The sequence below is a fragment of the Grammomys surdaster genome, unplaced genomic scaffold (genome assembly GCF_004785775.1).
Source record: "Grammomys surdaster isolate TR1022 unplaced genomic scaffold, NIH_TR_1.0 191, whole genome shotgun sequence".
NCBI lineage: Eukaryota > Metazoa > Chordata > Mammalia > Rodentia > Muridae > Grammomys > Grammomys surdaster.
The window spans coordinates 9,703,001-9,722,063 of record NW_021604636.1 but is presented as its reverse complement, the minus strand read 5'-3'; the positions used below and the strand labels follow the sequence as shown (position 1 = coordinate 9,722,063).

Sequence of the window (19,063 nt, the reverse complement as noted above, 5' to 3'; positions counted from 1 at the left end):
TGCTGGGATTAAAGGCGTGCGCCACCACCACCCGGCTGGGCATCTTTTTCTTTAGATTAGGAAGGTTTTCTTCTAAAATTTTGTTGAAGATATTTACTGGCCCTTTAAGTTTGGAATCTTCACTCTTATCTATACCTATGATCCTTAGGTTTCGTCTTCTCATTGTGTCTTAGATTTCCTGGATGTTTTGGGTTAGGAGCTTTTTGCATTTTGCGTTTTCTTCTATAGTTGTGTCAATGTTTTCCATGGTGTCTTCTGCACATGAGATTCTCTCTTTTCTCACTTGTATTCTGTTGATGATGTTTGCATCTCTGACTCCTGATCTCTTTCCTAGTTTTTCTATTTCTAGAGTAGTCTCTCTTTGTGATTTCTTTATTGTTTCTACTTTCATTTTTAGATCCTGGATGGTTTTGTTCAATTTCTTCACTTATTTGTTTGTGTTTTCCTGTAATTCTTTAAGGGATTTTTGTGTTTCAAAAATATGATAGAGTTGCATATCACATCTCTATCAACTGGACAGTACCATAGATGCTGAGCCAAATTCAAAATGCTTCATATTCTCAAAAGACTTTCTAACAGAGAGAAGCTGTAGAAATGCATATGAGCTAAATACAGAAGCTTCTAGACATGTCATGCTAGGTGAGGTAGGTCTAGAAAAGCTCCCTTAAGTGTGCAATATTTTGCTAAATTTTAAGAAAGAGAAAAAAATAAGTCAAGGTAGTTGGGGAGGATGTGGAAAGGAAGATGTTGGCTAGTGGTATGAAGCTCAGGCCATCTAGAAGGCAGCCATGTGGAGCCTCAGAAAGATACAAAACAGAGAGTAGCACAGAGGGCCTGGATTATAGAGAAACATGTATTCCATTTGAATTGTGTTGGCCATGGGGATCCTGTGAGTAAAAACATTATTTGACAAAGATATAGGAAACAGGTTTGGGGGACGAATGTCTTTGGAGAGATTAGTCCTGCTCTGAAGGAGCCCTAGAATGGAAAGAGAACTGAAGAGAATGGCGTGCACCTTGTTGCTTCCCTTTCCTTCACAACCTGCCACCCATCTCCTTCCCTCACCCCATGTACACTCTCTAGATTTTCTTACGGTACTGGTAGCTGTCTTTGTGGTTTGTGTCTATTTGTAAGTCTACTCTTTCTGGTCTCTTGTTAAATCTACAGTATGAGGATGTATGAATAAAGTAACGTCAAATGTTCCCAAGTTCTGTTTTAAGAACAATCTAGATCTTTAAAACTTCAGTAATGTAGTCTTAAAGGAAAAAAAAAAACAAACAAACCTGTGATTACCCAACTGGTTTATGTCAGCATTTTGGAAAGAATAGTAGTCTTTAGAGCAGTATTAGTGATATAACCCCCCTGGAGAACGAAGAAGGCCTGGTGCATGCTAATTTTGTACTTATCCAGGTGGGAGAAGGAGAGGAATAGCCAAAGCTATAGATAGAACAAAGGCATGTCAGTTGCAACCTGGTCGCAGCTTGGGCTCGGCTCTCCTCACCAATCCCGTATAGTGACACTGGTAGTTTATTTATTTATTTTTAACCTGTATCATATTAAGATCTAACTTTGACAAATTGCATTTTGATTTATAGTCTGTGCTTTTGGCTTGTGCTTTAATGGCATTAGCCAACTCTAGACACATACTGAATTCATTATGTACCTTATGTATGTAAGTAGTAATACTTCCTTTTAATGAACATACGGTCACATCAAAGCACTGTCGAGCGTGTTTTACAAAGGCATCTTTGTGCAGTGCTCCTCAGAAGTTTGGAGACGTGTGTTAAGTCGAAGAGTAATATGCTGTATTTTAAGTTGCATTTTTAATGGTGTAATATATTATAATTTTGTTCGCTCTTTAAGGTGAATAGTCCTAGTGTCGTCTGCTTGAGTCTTGATTTTTAGGCTTAGATTTTTAATTAGAATTCAACATTTTGACATATAAATTTATTTATGACCAGATGAATTAAGAATTCATAAAGTAAATTGACTTTAAATCTGTAAACTGAGATATGTTGCTGAGAAAAAATAGATAAGGCACAATTTTCATATTGCATATAGGTGATAAGGAATTCATAGACTCTACTTACACAGCCATTTGGGGTAGCAGTAAGCCTTAGCAATGTCAACTAACAAGCCTCCTCTCCTCTTCTTCTAAACATTTATTTCATCTTTATTGTATGTATGTATGTATGTATATATGTATGTATGTATCTGATTGTATACCTGGTGTGTGTGTGTGTGTGTGTGGTGTTTTGTGTGTTTATAGAAGCCAGAAGAAGACATCAGACCATTGGAGTTCCATGGTCTTACAGGTAGTTGTGAGCTATCTGATATGGGTACTGGGAACCAAACTTGGATCCTCTGAAAGAGTAGCCAGCTCTCTTGACTATGAAACAAACCATCTTTCTAGTTCCATAAACAATGTTCTTGTCCTGAAAATGTGGATAAAATGTGAAGACAGGGCTCTTCAGGAAGGTTGGTAGAGTTAGAGTAGCCACTCATCAGATGGGTTTTATGTCCCTTTGGGTTCTGAGCACCCTTCCATGGTGTAGATTTGAGTGATAGCTACATGTTCCAGCGGAAACAGCAACTTCACACCCTCATCAGTGTATGGGTCTAACCAGGACAGTAAGTAGTCTTTTTAGTGGAATCAAATGCATGTTGGTCTTTTTTTCTTCAGGAAGAAGGGATCTTTGTAAGACACACCAGGTAATCCTTTTAACTTTTGAGAAACCAGACTTTGGGAGAAAAACTAGGCAGGATGTTCAGACTCTAGCTTCGACAGGGTTCTCTTCTGCAGGAACATGGAAAGCATCAACGAAGAGTCCTAGTCCACAGGAATATGATGGGCACCCAGATAGAGTTCTAGTCCTCTGGAACATGGAGGGCAGCCAGACAGGTTCTAGTCCGTGGGAATGTGGAGGGAATCGAGGCAGGGAGATGTATATTTGTTTAGGGTGGACTGTATCTGTAGGGACCACTAGACCCCTGCGGTCTGAAGGCAGAAATCAGTGTGTGAGCATATGATAGCTTTGGGCAGGTGGGGGCTCCTTGAAAATCACCAGGTGTGGTGAAGGTTTTCTGTCGAGCTGCATGGGGCCCAGTCTGTGGTTGAAGGCCACCAAAAATGACAGACAGCAGGGCAAGGGCACCTTGACTGTCCTGGGAACTAATAAGATGCTTTCAAAATAGCCTAGAGAGACCTTGAGAATTGCCAGGGACCTGGGCAAGAAGCCCCACACACAGAAAAACCGAATTTGATTTGTTTTACTTTTTTCATTATAAATGAAAGTGAAAACATTGGTAATGGCTGTATGTCCCAGCTTTGTATTTAAAAGATGAGAGTGAAAGTAGTGAATAAATTTCCAGTTTCATGTGGAGTTGTATAATATCTATATTTGTAACCTTTTTTTTTAAATGTAGTGTTTAGAAGTGTAAGGTGCTAATTTTGGAGTATTTTTTTTAATACTCGTCTTATTACATGCACATGACTACTTCATAGATAAAGGGAACATTTTTTGACATTCCCTGAAACTTTTTTTATTTTATTTTGAAAGAGCTAGTTGGAGTGGTTTTATTGTTTATTTTTATTTTTTGAGACAAGGTTCTGCTAGGTAGCCTCCACTAGTTTTAAGTTTCCAATCTTGCATTCCAGCTTTCAGGAACTAGGGCTATCGGCTTGTGCCACCATTTTAAGCAAGAGCTGTTTATAGTATTATTTTCTTGTAATTTATGTAATAATTTATCTGAAATGAATCAACAGCTTATTTATTGAATTATTTTATTTGTAACCTCACACATTTATTGAGTGTAAATTCCAAGCTATAGAATATTGGAAACATTTTCCTTCAGTCCAGGGGAAATATCGATTATATATGTAGCTATTTCCCTCCTCTTGCTATCCCAAAGGGGGAAGTTCTGTATTACATGTTTATATTATTTTCATCAACACATTTATGTTAATACATGGCTATGGTGTGTGGCACATTATTAGATATATACAGGTGCAATATTGATATCCTTTCCTTGTTAACTATGGTGTACATAAACACCATGTCTTTTTGTCTGGAAGACAATTCAGATATTCTGCTATTAGCAAGCAGTGAAATTAAGTATTTTCACCTTGCTGTTTTTGCCTGAGTATGATTATTGGTGATCAGACTGTGGTAAGTTGATTGGCATTAGAACAACTCAGTCATTGTAAATTGATTACTATTACCAAACCAAACAAACAGAAACAGAACCTCAACACCTCTATGCTTGCCAGGCATCCTGGTCCTTTCCAGAGATAAGCTAGAGGGTATTTATTACCCCCATTCATCCCCCTGAGAAACTGCACATCTGATGAAGTCTTGTGCTGTTCAAATAGAGAGTCCAGAGAAGAAGCCCATGATAATCATCAATATAAGATCCGGATACTTTCAGTAAAAATTCAGACAGGGCTGGGGTATAGCTTAGTGGTTTTTTTTCCCCCTTCCTGACATATACAAAGGCCTGGGTTCATCCTAACACCCCATTAAACTGGTTGATGGCAAACCTCTATAATCCTAGCATTTGGAAGGTGGAGGCAGAATGTTTTCTGTTTGAACATTATGTAAAATGAGAAATAAGATCAATTTAATAGAAAGTAATGTTTCTTGACTGTGGTAGTTTCGTACTTACAATTTTTCCATGTATTCTGAATTTGGCCATTTCAGAGGCTTCAAAAGATGGTCAGAGAAATTGTTTTTAGCAGTAACTTACAGGTGAAGAAATCCACTAAGGAAGGGTCTGAACCTGGTGACAGACAGGGTTCCGACCAGGCGTGGGCAGTTTTCACGTGTCTTCTCCCCAGTGGAGTTTGGCTCCTGGTAAACAGGTTTTCAGATAATCTGGACTCTTGACACTGGTCATAATGATTTGATAACAGCTTGATAAAGGGTGGAATCTTTTGTGATTAGAGAGACAAGACGAATCTGATAAACTATCTCTGGGACAAAACAGATAAAGGTTCTCAGAAGGCTTCTTGCCGTTTTGAATTCCCTGGCTGGTCCTCAGTGCGGGATTCCTTGTGTTTATTATGTAAGTCACACTCTGAGTCACTCCTGGGGTTGGCCATTCCTGCGTTTTGTTAAAACCTATTCAGGCAAATAGAGTGAATGGGCCTGTGTAAGTGAAGGAGTTCATTTATGTTGGCTTGTTCTGCGATGGAAGGTGATTTATTTACATAAAGGGATTTTTTGGCTTGTTATATAAGTAACTTGTTAATTTTTTAGTTGGTTTATGTTAAATCTGAAGATAAAAACTTAAGTAGAGCTGGTAGATGGCAGGAAAATCTTTTCGGCCTGTCCTGTGGCAGGTGTGATAAGCAGTTGAGACACAGTGTGTGGGCATGCTCAGTTTAGTGATGTGCAGAAGGAAAAAAAATAATTATTTTGTGTTCCTTCTCTCCCCGCACTGCTCCTTCCCTCCTCCCCCTCCTTCTCTTCTTTCTCTCCTTCCTTTCGGGTCTCTTGATACAGAGTGTCCTCTCCTTCCTTTGGGCCTTTTGATATAGGGTCTCTTTGTGTAGCCCTGTCTGCCTCTTAGAACTCTAGTTAGACCAGGCTGGCCTTAAGCTCACAGAGGAGTGCAGGGATTAAAGATCCGTACCACCACTAGCCCTTCTTCTTTTTCTTGACTTTTGTCACCACATAGCTCAGACTGGCTTTGGATCTGTTGTTTTCCTGCATCAGTGTCCGCAATGCTGGGATTGCAACTTTGAGCCCCTATACTTGGCAAGGGAAAGAGCTTTTTTAAGGAAGATTCTTGAGTGGCAACAGAAATGTTGGGAAGGCAAAAAAAAGGCTTAGCTTGAAAGTAATGAATGGAAAATGATTTGAAGAACCCTGTTCCAGGATCTGTGCTCTCTCTTTCTTTACTGCTGCAGTTTAGTAGATGACTGCCTCAGTGCTGGCTTTTCTGCCACTGTTGTAGTCAGAAAGAAGACAGTTCTGCCACCATACTTACACTGCCCTTTTTAAAAAAATCTCTAGCGCCCGATAGAGGAAAGTCTGTGACTGGGAACCAAGCAATACTAGATAGAGGCTGACCGTTCTTCTTCTGTAGGAAGGAAGCCTCTTTGCAAGGCTAATGTATGAGAAAGGGAACTAGGTAGACATTAGGAAGCCAGCCAAGAAACCACAGCAAGTACCAGGCTACTGGCTGCTGTTAACGGCTGTTTAAGGGACTGTAATTCAGCTTTACCATATTTTGCTCAGGCTAGTACATTTTATAGCTAGTGTTGGTTTCCTCTGTTAAAAAAAACAGCAAAATTTCCTGGTTTTGGTTTTGCTTTTTAAGAGAAAATGAGGAGTCCTGGATGGAGATTTGTTAAGTTTAGTAGCAGTATACTGCTGTGTCAGTATCATTTTCCAAGGTTCAATTCCATTCTTCCTATTTATAAAAGAAAAAAAAAGTCTGCTTGTCAGTCCTAGTGAAAGGAAAGCAAACTCATAGGGAAGTGAAATTCAAGGAATTTAGAAATGGGCTGTCACATATTTGAGGGAGGGAACTGTTATTTTCCGTCACATGGGTCCCAGGGATTGAACTCAGGTCCTCAGGCTTGGTAGCAAACACGTTGACCTGCTCAACCATTTAGAATTGAAAAGTATTCAGTTTTTTTTTTTCTTTAACATGTTGACACTAACCATAGCTTTTTTGAGACCACACCTCACTGTGTAGCACTGGCTGTTAAGGAACCTCCTCCCCACCCTCCTCTCTCTCATGTGTATGTTCACTTTGCCTACCCAGTCAGCTCCCCTGCTCTCTTTTCTCTCTTCTGATGAGTTGGATGGTAGTGGTGGCTCTAAAGGTCCCTTGGATGGGTTTATAATCCGATAAGGTAAAATCAGGAATCCACAAGAGTTGTACAAGGAGCCTAGGACAAACCTTTTACTGTAAAGGAGATTCTGGTGCAGTTCCGAGAGAACTGTGTTTACACTCAGAGAGGAAGGAAATCCTTAATTGTGCTGGTTCACTTGAGTCTCCTTTGTCAAGAGCCTTCAACCTGATTCTGGAGTGAAGGAGGATTCTTGTCTCTTTGCCCTGCCTTTCTCTCTTGCCTCATTTCTGCTTGAGTAGCTGAGAGAAGAGACCATCAGATGCAGTGAATTCAGGACTTAGTCTGTGGAGACCAGCCTTGACCCCAAACACATATTCCCTGGGAAGGAAACTTTGCAAATCTCCCCCAAATTTAGGAGAAAAGAGCTGGTATGTCTGGAACATTAAGCTTGGTGGCATTTTAGAAAACTTCAGGGGAAAGAGAAAGTACTAGGACATGAGGACCTCAGGAACATGCGACTGCCACAAATGTGTAAATTTTACTCCCATAGCCCGAAATCCAGGGCAGCTGGATCAATCTGACCTTTTTGATTTCTGTTTCCATAAATGATACTTTGGAACACAGCACAGAGTTAGTAGCTATCTAATCAATATGCACAAAAGGAATGAATTTAAAATATATTCAGCTCAAATTTTTGGAGTGACAATTCTGTGTCGTCTACAGACTTGCTAAACAAAGGTACATCTTCTCAATCAGAAGTAGGTTTTCCAAAAGGACTTATCAAATGAGCTTAGTGCATTTTGCAAACTAGGAAGAGTAAACTTGGGCTGTTAGGCCTCATGATTGTATGGTTTATTTAACAGTCCCCTGTGTTTTGACTCTTCTGACTTCAATTAGTTGTCACATGGGTCTTTTCACTTTTGATCTTCTAAGAAGTAGTGAGAGGAAAGAAGGAAGAAAGAAATTTACAAAATCCCTCTTGGCTTGTGCTCGAAGGAATGCATTGTCCTCAAGTAGGCAGGCACCGGGAGTGTTCATTGTAAACTAATGTATAGAACATTTTGTACGAAAATAGCTAATGAATACTCAAAGCATTCTGTTGTTTGCATTTTAAATGAAGCTTCATTTTTGTTACTCTAGTTAGACTCCTAAGTGTCTGAGAAGTAGAAAACTCACTCATTAGATTCATTTAAAACTTTTTTCAAGAAAGGGAAAGTCCTGAGGGTATAGAAACTTTACTTGTTTCAGTGTGTCATGTTAAGGCATCTGACAATGTTTCCTTTACACGAGGCCAAAGACCACAGATCCACCCTGATTGCTAATTATTCAGATTGTAAATAGCTTGTTCCAGAACTTAGGGTGAGACAAAAGAAACACGGAAGAACAAAAGGCCTAGGATAATGAAAAAGATACTGGGAAGAGAAAGGCCAGGCAGAATTGTGATGCGGGTCACATCCTGTGCCTGCATTTAATTGTACCTTTGTACTAAATAATAAAAATGATTACATGTTCGGTGCTAACAGGTGTCCCTTCTTGAGAACTGTAGTATGGATAAGTGACAGCAAATTACTCCAATTCATCAACTTAGAATATTATACCTTTGATTTTCTCTACTCTACATTAGAAGACTATATTCTATATTAGAAGACATTTTTCTGGAAAAATGTACATCAACCCAGGAGGATTTTTTTTAAAAAAACTTAATTCCTGGTAACTTGTATAAAAGATAAATGAATAATCTGTGGTCTCAGTAAAAGAAAAGTCATTTTGTAGGCACTACCTACCATAATTGAGACATACTAATACTGGAACTGTATTTCTGGTCCTTTGTGCTTCTGCATAAGCTCTAACTATCACTACAAGTTAACAGCTATGGACCATCATAAGCAGTCTTCCTTAATTGCTTTTTAGAAGAAAGATTTACTTATTTATATGTTTCAGGGCTTGTCTGCATGTATGTGTATCATATGGGTGTAATGTCTGTGGAGACTGAAAGACGGTATAAGGTCCCATGGGACTGGAGCTACACATGGTTGTGAGCTTCCTTCTGGATTTCGGGAATTGAACCTAGGTCCTCCAAAAGCAGATGTGCTCTTAGCCTCTGAGCAAGCTCTCTGGCCCTTCCTTAATTGCTTTAATTGCTTAAAGCTTATTGCTCATGCATTGACATTTGTGCGTGGCTCCTCTGTTCTTGTCTGGGGTAGGCAGGGTGACTCCTGGCTGTATCTGTTTGTGAGGTAGGTGTTGACTGAGTGATAGGCACTGGGTACAGCCTGGGCTGAGATGACAGGTAGAAGTCACACCTTGAATCTTGCCCTGGGTCCTGCTCACCTGAGAATGTCCTTTTCACTGCATTGGCAGAGGGGAGGAGGAGCACAGGCCCTTTGAAGCTCACTTTTATCATGGATACTAGTATTCCACGGACCAATGAATTTCCCATTGTAGAGTCCAGAGTAAGAACGAGAAGGGGATCCTAAAGATTTAGGACAAAAGTCATGGCTACAGGAACGGGATAAGAGTGAGACAATATTTGTAATAGATCACACAGTTGTACAAGTGAAATATAATGAAAATTTCTAGTCCAGGGGAAAAGGATGATTTCTCTCTCTCTCCCTTTCTCTCTCTCTCTCTCTCTCTCTCTCTCTCTCTCTCTCTCTCTCTCTCTCTCTCTTTTGTTGTTGTTTGTAGGCTTATTTGTTTATTTGCTTGTTTTTCTGATTTCCTTGCTGAAGCACCTTTTGTGTGTGGTGGGAGGTAGGAGGGCAGGGCGGGGAGAGACAGAGAGAGAGAGAGAGACAGAGAGATTGAGAGACAGAGACTGACTCATGTTGCTTTGGCTAGCCTGGAACTCAGACCTTGCTGTCCTCATAGAGATTCACCTGCCTCTCTCTCCTGTGTACATGGATTAAAGGAATGTGCCTTGATGCCTGACTTGTCTGTTTTTTACTGTACATTCATACAAAGTAGGAGAAGTAATACCTTGAGGGGCATATCACACGAGCTGGGTAATTTCAGAACTACTTAGCCTTTCTGTAAATGATACTTCATACACAGACACAGACACACACACACACACACACACACACACACACACACACCACATAAGCTGGGTAATTTCAGAAGTACTCAGCCTTTCTATAAAGGACGCTTGGCACATGTGCACTCAGGCATGCTCGCACTGCCTTATCCACATTTCTCCACCCAGGTGAGTGCTACCCTCAAAAATTGCAGTACAGAGATCTCAACCCCACATCACTGCTGTGTGTCCCGCATCACGCTCCCTCTACATCATTCCCTCCACGGCTCCTGACCCAGCAGTCCTGACATACACCATGCGCACTTTCAGTAAGTGATTTTGGAAATTGTATGCTGTCAGAATTCTCTGAGAAACGGTTCTCATTTCCACTTTTCTTTTTAGCTGTGCTCGTCACATGTACTTGAAGCAGAAGTTAAGAATCTCCACAGTCTCACGTACACACACCTATTTTACTCAGTTTTCTGTACTCTTCCTCTCAGAAAGGGAAGTTTTAAATGTAATGGCTACATTAAATTAGCTTGACTTTTGTAGATTAGCCCAACTGGGAAGGGGAAGCTGCTGGAGAGGTCACTGTGACACCAGAAGTCTGAGACAATGAAGCAGGCTGTGAGGATTTTGTTGGAAATGGGGCTAAAGCTTTAGGAGAAGATATTCTTTCTGGCAGGCATCTGATCCCCTTTGCTCATCAAAGTGATTGTGTCAGACTCAGGTCAGGGCATAGGAGGATGGGAAGAAATTCTCTTAATTGTAAACTGGCTGCTTGGTGATGGAATCATGGCTGGTGTAATTTTTAATAAATTGCTGCTCTTAAAAGTTACACTTGCTGTACTAGTAGATAGCTAGAAGTTAGGCATGTTCACCTATTCATGGGTCTTTACATAGACAAAGACCATTTAAAGGTGTCCTATACTAAAGGACTGCAGGGGATAGTCACAGCTTCACAGACTTTTACCAGCTCCTTAACAATGTTTTTACTTTTTCATATTTGGCTATTCTTCATATTCTTTATACACTGAATGATTTTCCTTCCTCTCCTCTGATTCCCCCCACCCTCCTATTTGTCCTTTAACTTAGATGCCAGACTTAGTTCTGAGAATAGTGTTTGTAAAGAGTATTTGCGTAAGACCTTAGATGGTACATTCCAAAATGTACATGTTCACATGTGTTTCTGTTACAAGACCTCTCACTCTGCTTGGTCAAGGCCATTGGGAGTTAAGATAAAATCTCTACCCCAGCAACTGTGGTCTTTTTGGTAGGTGCATCTCATACTTTGTTTGGACAGTCCCCCCTCTTCTGTGGTTCTGTCCTGTGGTTGTAAGCTTAGTGTGTGCACATATGTAAGATTTAAAGTGCAAACAGAACAGAGCAGAGACATATTTGTGCACTTGCTATCTGGACCCTTGTGTGCATGCCAAGGTAATGCTGAGGAGTAAAATGGAGATGCTTCGTGGTTCTGAGGAAATGGGTTGGAGTGAGCAGATCAATTGGATGGGCATTTCAGTCTATCCTATCCTGGTCTCATAATGGGCAGCGTTGCCTAAGTTCCTTTTATCTAGAAATAAAATTATAAGACACATAGAGACACTTTCAAAATGTCAGGAAACAGTGAGGCCATTTAGATGAAAAAATGAAAATGTATCACACCTCAAGAAGTGTTCCCTGCAGGCATCCTTGTCCCAGGCCAAAGGGCGAGTTGAAGTGAAGTGAAGAGGCAGAGATTTGCTCTGAATGCAGAGAGGAAGGTGGTGAAGGAGATGCTTGAGCAGAATATTTCTGGGAGGAGACAGGAACCTCTGGGCTCAAAGAGAAGTTAAGTTCTTTGGTTTTCAGCTCTTGGGAGGTATGAGGCATTGTGTGCTTCTCCACAGAGCAGGGACTACATGTGGGGTACTCCTTACGTCTGTCTGTCTATTTATTTAGACAGTCTCTATGTAGTCCTGGCTGTTCTGTAACTCACTGTGTAGACCAGGCTGTCCTCAAAAGTCACAGATCTACCTGCCTCTACTGCTTGTTGAGTGCTGGGATTAAAGGTGTGTGTCACATGACCAGCATTCCTGTCATCTCTTTATCCCAGAGAGAAAGCAACCTTAGAGTGACGTTCCGTTTCATTTCTTGGGCTGTGTATTCATCTAGCCTTGTGCAGTGTAATTTGTATTCTTACACTGATGAATGTTGGCTTCTTGGACTTGGCTGTTTTAAGCCACCTTAGGGTCACACTGAGTTGAATCTTTTTCACTACTGCTGTTACTATTGTTCCTTCTTGTATTTTGTATTCTTGAATTTTCTGATACAGTATTTTAAGGGAAGTAAATGGCGCCGCTCTGGATAAAGAACAATAAACATTTCGCACATCAGGCTTTAATAGCCATTCTCCCCTTATAGTGTGTGGACTTAAGAAGAGAGTTTCTTCCGGGATGATGTTCTTCAGGCAGTTTTCAAATAAGATGTTTGTGGGCAGGGGCCGCAGGATCTCCAGTCATCGATTCTCTCTTTATAACTTTGCCCTTTTCCCTGGAACATCTGACTCGTTCAGGGCTCCCAGTCTGAATCACAAGGAAGAAACTTTACATAAACCATTTATACTACGAGTTTGGTATGCTAGTGGCATCAATCAACAACAATATCCATTAGATTCATCCCTGTATCAGTAGTATCTTGATAGAACTGATCCCGATGTGTGGGAATTTGAACTCTGCTTCAATACATCTAGCTGTGGATAATTAATTATTCAGGGCACAGAGAACCCGGACCTGCAGTGTAGAGTAATTCTCCCTGGTCAGCGTTAACTGTGCTGGCAATAATAAATAGGAAAAGTCTCCAGTGATGCCAGTATTTTAAAGTGATTAATCATCTCTTCCCCCTTCTCCTCCCCCTTAGTTTTCTTTAACTAAGATTTTTCAGCAATAAATCTCTAACAACACAGGTAGGGATTGTTCTGTAATTAAATTTTGCCCTGCTTAATTTCTTACCTTTTATGTGCTATTAAAAAATGTTACATTTTAAGGAGCTAAATTCAAACCAAGAGAAATCCTTTTATGGAATACTGAGATTCTCTGTGGAAGGGGAAAGTCTTGATTTTGAATAAAAGATAGGCATGCACTCATAAAAAATTGTTCGTCAACACCAGTTGGGGTGTCAGATATTCCAAGGTTTTGAATTGCCTCGCTTCCATGTTTAGGGTTTTTTCTGTATTGGAAAAAAGTCTGACACATACATATGTTCTCACATGAAGAGATTAATTACTTATTTGAGAAATAAGTTTAAAACTTTGGGATAATTGATGTCAGTTCTGTAGGAAAGGAATAATCCCATCATTTTTCCTCTTACACAAAATGTACTTGCTGAAGAACCAGGTAAATGTCACCCGAGGATGACCACATATTTCCAGATGGTACCCTGTAGAGCTGCCCAGCCATCACATAGATCCCAGGTGACAGGGACAGATGTGATATATTTGTTGTGACACACTTCTGTACCGCCAGTCCGTGGCTCGAGGTGACTCCTGTCCCTCCCTTCGTGCTTCTCTCTGCTTCAGGACAACACAACGACGCACGGATGAACCTCGCCATCGCCCTCACTGCTGCCAGGTACGGGGCTGCCACGGCCAATTACATGGAGGTGGTAAGCTTGCTCAAGAAGACAGACCCGGAAACTGGGAAAGAGCGAGTGAGTGGTGCCCGGTGCAAGGATGTGCTCACAGGTATGCCCGGGTCCACGAGGGAGGCATTTCCTAGCATTTTGCCCTGCTTGTATAATGACCGAGTGAGGATTTGTCTGTCAGTTTTCTTTTGGTGAAAGGCAGACTTCAGTCATCTTAATTATATTCCTTACTGTCAACAATGCCTGGTTTAACATGAAAATGGTCCTTGTGGGACTTGCCAATTTTCCCCCTTTGTGTTAAATAGTAACCTAATGATAAGGATAATAATAAATGCCCACAGATCTCTCACAGCCGTGAAGGCCTTTCATTCCCCTCACAGAAACATGTGATTAGTAAAATTAAATCAATGTACCAAATCTCCAAGCATCACTTAGGTGACACAAGCAGAGCCTTTGAGTCAATCACTTATAACTCAATAAGATTTCCAGTCTTGGCACAGCTTGGCTTAGGTAGGTACTTGCATCCTTTCTTGAACAAAATCAACACTTGTGAAATATATTTTCTCACTCTAATGCAGTTAAACATTTGGGTATTTTTTTCTAGTTGAAAAAAGGTAATTAATTTAGTATGCATGTGTTTATGTGCGAACACACGCATGTGCTTACATGTGCATGTCAGAGCTTGAATGCAGAAGTCAAGAGGACGACAGGGAGTTTTCTCATTCTGCCTTGTAGACTCAGGATCAAACTCAGCTTTTCAGACTTGACATAAGTATCTTAATCCACTGAGGTAGCCAGCTCTCTTCTTTCATCCCCGCCATCTTTCCTCCCCTTTCTCTCCCTACCTTCTTGAACCCAGGGCTTTTTGAATATTAGGCAGGAGTTCTTATCCCCAGTGGAGGATATCCCCAGCCACCTGATTGATCATATAACTTTTTAAATAGACTGAGAACCACCATGAAAGTGGTGTGCTGTTTTCCCTTTTAGTGTGGGCTAGTTTTGGGTGAATTTACTCAGAAGTGAGCCTTTCCTTTGGCTCTTCCCTAACTCTGGCTGTTCCTGTCACTTAGTGTGGTGTGTCCTAATATACTTCACCACAGGTTAAGCTAATAGATGAACTAATAATCAGTCCTGGTGAGCGGAGAACAAGCCGAGTATGTAATTGATGCTGCTTCTCTTCACAGGGGAGGAGTTTGATGTGAGAGCCAAGTGCGTCATCAATGCCACTGGCCCTTTCACAGACTCCGTGCGCAAAATGGATGATGACAATGTCGTTCCCATCTGCCAGCCCAGTGCGGGGGTCCACATTGTGATGCCTGGTTACTACAGGTAACAGCACTCTGTTTTGACACCCATCACCTGAAAAACTGTTTCCCAAGAGATTACACACTGAATGTCTTCTATGACATTTTTAACATTTTTGAAAAGTGTTTCATTTGGATTTTGTGGTTTATTTATTTATTTTTTCATTGTGTGTATTAGTTGTCTTAGGTTCTGTTACACTAGGGACCCTTTCTCACAAGCTTTTATTGTATATAGAGCATATCTCTCTCATGTCCCTCATCCATATTGGTGTCAAATTCCTGCCTATTCTCTTGACTCAACTTCCTAATAATTGGGATTATAGCTGTCAGTCACCACACACACTTTTATCTATTTGAAACTGCTGTATCCTTATGTCTGACTAGCATAGAAATTGGGTTATTTCTGTAGCAATAGATTCTTTGAGCTTAGGCTACTACATAGAGTGAAGCTTGTTTGCCCTCTTTCTTGTTGCGTCATTTGCAGAAGTGTGTTTATGGATTTGTAAAGTTTGATATAATCTTAACTAACATTCCACAGATGTAATGATCATTGTCAGGTATGGTAACAGCTTTTAGGTGTGTGTTTGGGAGAGGTAGGGGTGGCTAGTATTATGTTTTAGAGACTTATTTGTTTTCATCCTATGTGTATTGGTCTGTCTCTTGCAAGTCTGTCTCTGTGCCATATGCATGTCTACAGCCCGTGGAGTCCAAGAGAAGGTTGGTATCCCCGGTCTTGGAGTTAGTGGATGCCAGACACTATGTAGGTACTAGAAATCAAAGCTGAGTTCCTTTGAGGAGCAGCCACTGCTTTTTTAACCACTGAGCCATCCCCCAGCCCCACTAATTTATTATTTTCAGTTATGTGTCTATGTCTGTGCATAGGTAATGTACACATGACTGCAGGTGCCTGAAGAGGATAGAGGGATTGGAACCCCAGAGGTGGAGCCACATGTTATTGTGAGCCACCCAACAAAGATGCTTGGAATAGAGCTCTGCTTCTTTGGAAGAGCAGTGCTCTTAACCACTGAGCCGCATCTCCAGCCCCAGAAGAATTATTTTAACTTTAGAAAACCCAATACACAAACACAATTTTTGTCAATATACTCTTAAAAACCCAATCTGGAATTTTCCTCGGATTTGTGGTTTCTTCCAAAAGCAGCACGAGCCTCCCACTGACTGCTGTACACAAATGTAATCACCTCTTCCTCCTAGCCTGCTTTTTTTACTACTGACAAGAGGTCAATTTTTTTCTGGTAATGTGTGTACATACTGTTAGCTCTAACACTGATTGCTAAGTGGTTAACAATAAATTGATTTCAGTTTAACTAAGGGTTCTTCAGGAAAGCAATGGTCTGCATGAGAAAAATGTTCATTACCTTTAATCCTAGACACACACATAAATTAGCCAGCTTCCCCTGCTGATGCCAAATGAATCATACAGATTGAAAAGAGCTGCACACCTCTCCCATTGTACTGACTGTCACTAGAGCTGACTTTTTAGGGTGACCTTGGAGAACTAATCCTTCATAAGAAAACAAACTTGTCCTCGAGGGAGACTATGAAGTAGGTAATTTAGAACTGATGAAAGATACTTCCAAGTGGATTCTTAAATTTTTATACCATTTGTTAGTAGCTCTGTCTTCCCTCTGTGCTTGTTAATTTTATGCTTTACACATATGTCTTTACTTAAGCAGCTGATTCTCTACAGGTTCCAGGTACATGTTGGCTGGTAACTGTCACCTTCACCCTTTAAATGGCTTTTATTGCCGTGGAAGTTTCTGAGGGTCTCAGGAGTTACACTTTTCTAACTATACTTCCTACCTGGGTCACTAAATATTAGAATCTTATGCTTAATTTTATCATGTGTATTATGTGAAACCTGTCATGAGTTTTCTGGTCCATGAGGTGGTTGTATATAAATGATATTAACATGATATTTCTCTGAAGTTTCTCAAATGTTTTGTTTCAACAAAAAGACATTTATCAATCCAAAGTTTAGAACTGCATGTGTTAGTGTCCAACCTAAAGTGATGACTTAATCTAAGGGCATATCAATTTGGAGCCCCCTTTCCTACTTCTAAAGCTTATAAGTCTTGAGATTGACTAGAAATTGTAGGTCTAATAGCAAAGTAAGATTTAATGCTTTTTTTAGAGACCGAAAAATATCGAATATTTTTCAGTGCGTAATTGTGAAAATTCACTTCCCCTCTGGGTCCCTGGATGGTCAGGAAGACCTTAGGGAAAGGCTACACTCAGAATGAAGGATGCTCTCCCTGGGCTCTTTGGATTTAGAGCACATGGCATGTAGGGCTGGCAGCTTTGCTGAGAGAGACTGATCCTCCTTGTAGTCTACATAAAGAAGAAGTACTAAAGAAGTTGACTGAAGATTTCTGTTTTGTACAAAGTAGTTTTTGTTTGCTTTTAAACAGTTGTTACCCTCTCATTCTTACCCATTTGAATGAATCTCTATTAAATATTTTAAGGGTTTAATGTTTTAAAGGGTATAATAAACATAAGAGGTCTACTACATGTTCTTTACATGTATGTTTTTGGAAGGGAGATTTCTTGAAAATTGCTTAAACTAAATGTGATTGTTTCTTGTCTAAGTAATATCACTGTAGGACATACCTTTAACACTAGCTCTCTGTGAGAATTCAATAGTGTGACAGCCATTTAAAGATTTCCATTACTCTATGTGAATAAGACGGTTTGAATTTTTCCCACTTCTTTCAACTTCACATATTCTTGAAAGTGTAATAAGCACACTCAAACAATGGTTTTTAGTCAGCCATCCATGGGTTTTATTTTTAACTTAATGTATTTATTTTATGTAGATGGATATTTTGTGTGCGTGCATGTTTATTCACCTTAAGCATGCCTGGTACCCAAGGAGGTCAACAGAGGGCATTCTATTCCCCGAAACTAGAGTTATAGATGGTTGTAAGCTACCACATGGGTGGTAGAACTTGAACCCTTGTTTGCTGGAAGAGAGGCTAGTGTCTCCAGCTCATCTACCAGTTTTTATTAATGCTTGTCTACAGTTGCCCATTCTTGTAAGGGCATTTGTGATTTTGCTTTTAAATTGTGCGGTATGTCTTAGTGAAAATTCTTGGCTAAGGTTTAGATAGGTTTTTTTTTTTTTGCATCTGTGTCTTTCACTTTAATTATTGACATATTACTTCACTGTATTTGTTTGACAGATTCACATTGCTAATCTATTCCTCTACATTTGGCTTTTCCAATGACATTGTTACTTAGCAAATATAAAAAACATATGAAGACTGAGCTATTTTCTTCTCCATGCACTTTCTGACACTCCTGTCACTTTGAAATAAAGTAAAAACTCTCATATGTGACAAAGTAACACAGGTTCATTTATGTATCACAGAACGAAGGAGTTGGTGATTCCATTTTAGTTTCGAGAAAGTTTGACTTCTCTTTCTCATGCACTTCTCAGGTTTTCTACTGTGGAATGTGCAAAATGTCAAATGTCCCAGGAAAATACTTTTCATAGACTCCAAGAAAGGTTGAAGAGTTATCGTTAATTGGCCATAATAAAAGAAATTATAGGCATTTATTCCACTGACATTATCTAATGTGAATGGTCTAAAGTATAAAAACCAAAACAATTGAGAGACAATTAATTAACCGTGCATTGTTAGGTAGGAAGATTGCAAGATAATATTATCACATTTGCTCAGCTCCTTACTATTTTTTAACCTTTTTAATTTTTTTTTTGTTTTAGGAATTTCTATGTATTAAGATGGGATAATAAAATAGTAGCTCATGTCTTTCTTGTTTTGCTTATTTAAGCACGAGCACCAAACAGAATAGAATTGTTTCTTTCCACTCTAGCCCTGAGAACATGGGACTTCTTGATCCTGCAACCAGTGATGGCAGAGTTATTTTCTTCTTGCCTTGGGAGAAGATGACAATTGCCGGCACCACTGATTCGCCAACGGACATCACACAGCATCCTATTCCTTCAGAAGAAGACATTAACTTCATCTTGAATGAAGTGCGGAACTACCTAAGTTGTGACGTTGAAGGTAATGTAAATATTCCTGTGATATTTCTTCCTTCTTTGGTATCTACCAGACTTTTTCAGCAACTTGCTGGGCTTGTCTTGCCTCCAGTCAGAAACATAACCACACTTTGCATACTATAACCCTTAGCTTTTTTCTCTCAACCCCTCATACCCCATTCTGTTGTGTCAAACTTAGATCTTTGCAAATACCAGGAAGTGTTCTTTCTCCTAGCTAATACTTTCTCCTGACTACTACACTTTTTCTTTTGGGGGTGAGTGAGTAGATGTGA

At 40.0% G+C, this 19,063-nt stretch overlaps 1 protein-coding gene across 2 annotated transcripts in view; it reads left to right on the top strand.

Annotated features, from left to right (window-relative positions):
- The window catches only part of Gpd2 (glycerol-3-phosphate dehydrogenase 2), a 130,462-nt gene that overhangs the window by 87,830 nt on the left and 23,569 nt on the right, over window positions 1-19,063 (top strand). For both annotated transcript variants that reach the window (XM_028769244.1, XM_028769242.1), the window contains exons 7-9: window positions 13,378-13,542; window positions 14,627-14,771; window positions 18,602-18,795. In XM_028769244.1, coding sequence (XP_028625077.1) covers window positions 13,378-13,542; window positions 14,627-14,771; window positions 18,602-18,795 — 504 coding nt within the window. The remainder of the gene's footprint in view (window positions 1-13,377; window positions 13,543-14,626; window positions 14,772-18,601; window positions 18,796-19,063) is intronic.